General features: G+C 64.5%; 1 protein-coding gene across 1 annotated transcript; it reads right to left on the bottom strand.

Moving 5' to 3' along the window:
• Positions 1-785: 785 nt before the first annotated feature.
• FJX1 (four-jointed box kinase 1) lies at positions 786-2,435 on the bottom strand (the record flags this gene model as incomplete). The annotated part of the gene is made up of 1 exon (XM_082000455.1): positions 786-2,435. One exon carries the CDS (start codon positions 2,433-2,435, stop codon positions 1,158-1,160), a length of 1,278 nt encoding a protein of 425 aa, XP_081856581.1. The 3' UTR covers positions 786-1,157.
• Positions 2,436-3,151: the final 716 nt, after the last annotated feature.

Consider the following 3,151-nt stretch of genomic DNA (forward strand, 5'->3'; position numbering starts at 1 on the left):
AGTGAGAAGCTGGAAAGAGGTGGTCTCTGTCACCCATCAGGGAAGACCAGGGAGGTGCATGCTTCCCTGTCAAAGCTCAGGCACACATTCAGGACAAAGGCAGCAAAACATTAACACACTTTACTGAAATATCAGTTTCTTTAGTTTGTTACAGAAAGGCTTATGAACATATATAATGCAGATAAAAGGCAAACTTTGTAAAATAAAAAGGTCTTCTTTTATAAAAAATTAAAAAGTCAAAGTAAAGTGCATGAAACAGTTTTTCCTCCACTTTAAGTACTGCGTCCAAGTCTTAGCACATTGCAATGTTTTTAAAACCTGGGAGATCCTCTTGTGTCACCCATTAGTCAGTTACTTTACTCCCCAGATGAAACGATGACCGTGATGATTACAAACAAACTCATAAGAATCAAAACAGTTTAACCAGATATATCCACAACAAAGACTAAGAGCTAATGGAATATGGGCTTCCAATACACTTCTCATCAACAAGATTTAACAATCATCAGAAAGGTTCACTCTCGTTAATCAGTAAAACACAAGCTTCATAAATAGGGCAGTTTTGTTAGTTAGGGGGTCTCCTATTGTGCAACCAGTTCTTGGTCTATGAATATCAACATTCATACTTAAATACGCTGTTGAAAAAGGAAGAATATATAAAAAATGTTTTTGCCTGCGTCTGTTAGAAGAAAAAGGTAGTCGACCCCAATCCAGACAAAGACAACTGCCTTCCTACAGGGTCTCTTATGAGGGCGCGTTGGACCAAGTGTGTTATGGAAAGCACTCAAGATGCTGAATCTTCTAATTTTTTCAAGCTCTGGGAGCAGAGCCCCGGAGTGGAACTCGGCTATAATTATACCAATCGCGCTCCGAATCTTCAGGGATCTCGACAAACGCAAATTAATTGCTCCTCTTGACAGCCCCAGCAGGCAGTCAGTTACTGCCCGCTCCTGGCGGCTGCCCCCTGCCCGGCAGGGTCAGACCCGGCAGTCACGGCGGTTATGGGGCACCGAGCACGGAGGTGGCGGCAGGACAGGGTTCTCCCCAGCCTTCAGCGGCCACCGGGGCAAGTAAATCCCGCTTCCTCGGAAGGGAGAAAACCCAGAGCGATGTGGGAAGCCGGCTCTCGCCGTCACCCTCCGCCCACATCAGGGCCGTCAGAGCACAGAGGCCTGGGCGCGACAGTGGGTGATGTGGCGGTGGACGAAGTCGACACGGGCCTGCAGCAGCTCGGCCTGCCGCTCTGAGAGGAAGCCAAGGTGTGCCCAGAGCGGCTCACGTGCCCGGTAGCGGCGGCGCAGCTCGGCGGCGGCGCTGCGGCGGCGGTGGAGCTCGGCGACGCGACGCGCTGTTCCCTCGCGGAAGACACAGATGGAGCGGAGCAGCGGCTCATTGTAGGGGTCCCACATGGCGAGGAGGCGGTAGCCATGCACGAGCCCCGCCTCGTTGTCCATGAAGACGAGCCCGCCGTCAGGAGCGCGGAGCAGGTTGCTGGTGGCGCGACGCATAACCCGCGGGTCCCACTGCAGGCTGAAGAGGTTGCTGACCAGGCGGTCGAAGTTGGCTGTCAGGTAGTCGAAGAGGATCAGGTCACTCCACTGCACCAGCTCCACCAGCTGCGACGGCGGCAGGCCGCCCAGCTCCCCCGCCGACAGCGGCTGCAGCCGCCGGCCGGCACCCGCCTCGGCGCTCCAGGGCGCGGGGGCCACCACGGTGGTGAGGTTGTCCACCCAGCGGGTCAGGCTGACCACGGCGCCCTCGGCCCAGTGAGAGCCGCGCAGCTCCTCCCGCACCGGCTCCCACTGCCGTCCGCGGGCCTCCACCAGGGCGAGAGCCATGGGCGGCAGCCGCTCCTGCATGCCCAGCACCCCGGCCAGGTGGTAGGAGAGCGCCTCGCCCTGGATCTGCTCCGGGTTGATGCCATAGCGGACGCAGGCGCGGCTCCCGTCCGATAGCCGCGCCAGCCGGTTGGAACTGCGCCCGCAGCCGCCCCGCTCCAGCGAGGCCACGCGGGCGGCGCGGGCGGCCGACAGCCATGCCGCCGCCTCCTCCGCCGCGAAGCCCGGCGGCACCTGCTCCTCCAGCTCACGGCTCCAGAAGATGCCCCTCTCCACCGGAGAGGCGGCGCCGGCTGGCGGCGGGGAGCCGGCCACAGCGAACGGCCCTTCGCCGCCCCGCTCCTCCCAGCCCGCCACCGCCGGCACCGCCAGCAGAGACCGGAAAGTTTTCTGCCCTTCGCCGCCGAGCTCGCCGCGCTCCGCTGGGGAGCGTCCCCAGCCCCATCGCCCCGGGAGCGGCCCCGCGGACGGGCGCGGCTCCGACTCCCGCTGCGCAGCCGCCTCCCGCCGCAGCAGCACCGTCCAGAGCCCCGGCAGGGCGCCCAGCAGCAGCAGCCCCAGCACGGGGCCCGGCGCGGCCCGCCTTGCCCACTTCATCCTCGCGCCACTTCACGCCGCTGCCGCGGGACGCGGCGGCGGTGCAGCCCCGCCGCTCGGCCGCTCGGCGCGGCGCTGGCGCATGGCCGCGGGCCGGGCCGGGCCGGACCAGCCGCCCGGCGAGCGGCAGCGGGAGCAGGCGCGCCCGGTGAGCCCCGGCGGCAGCCGCGCGCTGTGTGCGCCCAGCTCTGCCGGCGGCCGGGAAACACGGGCACCCGCACCACGTGGGGAAGCTGGGGAGGCGCGCCCGGCCCGCCCCGTCTCCCGGCGTAGCCCTCCGCTTAAAGCGGCGATGCCCTCCTGGTGGTGGGACGTCCCGTCCAGGACGTAGAAGGGCGTGGGGGTGGCGTGGGGGCCGCACCGCCCACCCGCCCGCGAGGAGGGAGAGCGCTGCGGCGGGAGCGCTCGGCTCCGCCGTCTCCTCCTCTCCGCTGCAGGCAGCACAAAGGAGCCTGCATACCAGGGGAGGGAGGGGAAAGGGGAAGGCGGCGCGCACGCCGGTGGGGACGCCCCCCACGCCGGTGGTGGGGCTCCTGTGGAGCCTCCGGGCGCAGCCGCGCCGACTCCCGCGACCCGTCGCGCCGCGGTCACCCGTGGATCGGCACCTTTCTCCGTTCCCCCCGGGGCCCCGGGAGGCCGGGAGCGGGGGCCGGCAGCCGGTTGCACAAGGGGATCGTCCGAAACACACGCGCCAAGCTGCGCCCGTATAGCATGTG

Source organism: Phaethon aethereus, assembly GCF_964289735.1.
Source record: "Phaethon aethereus genome assembly, chromosome: 5".
NCBI lineage: Eukaryota > Metazoa > Chordata > Aves > Phaethontiformes > Phaethontidae > Phaethon > Phaethon aethereus.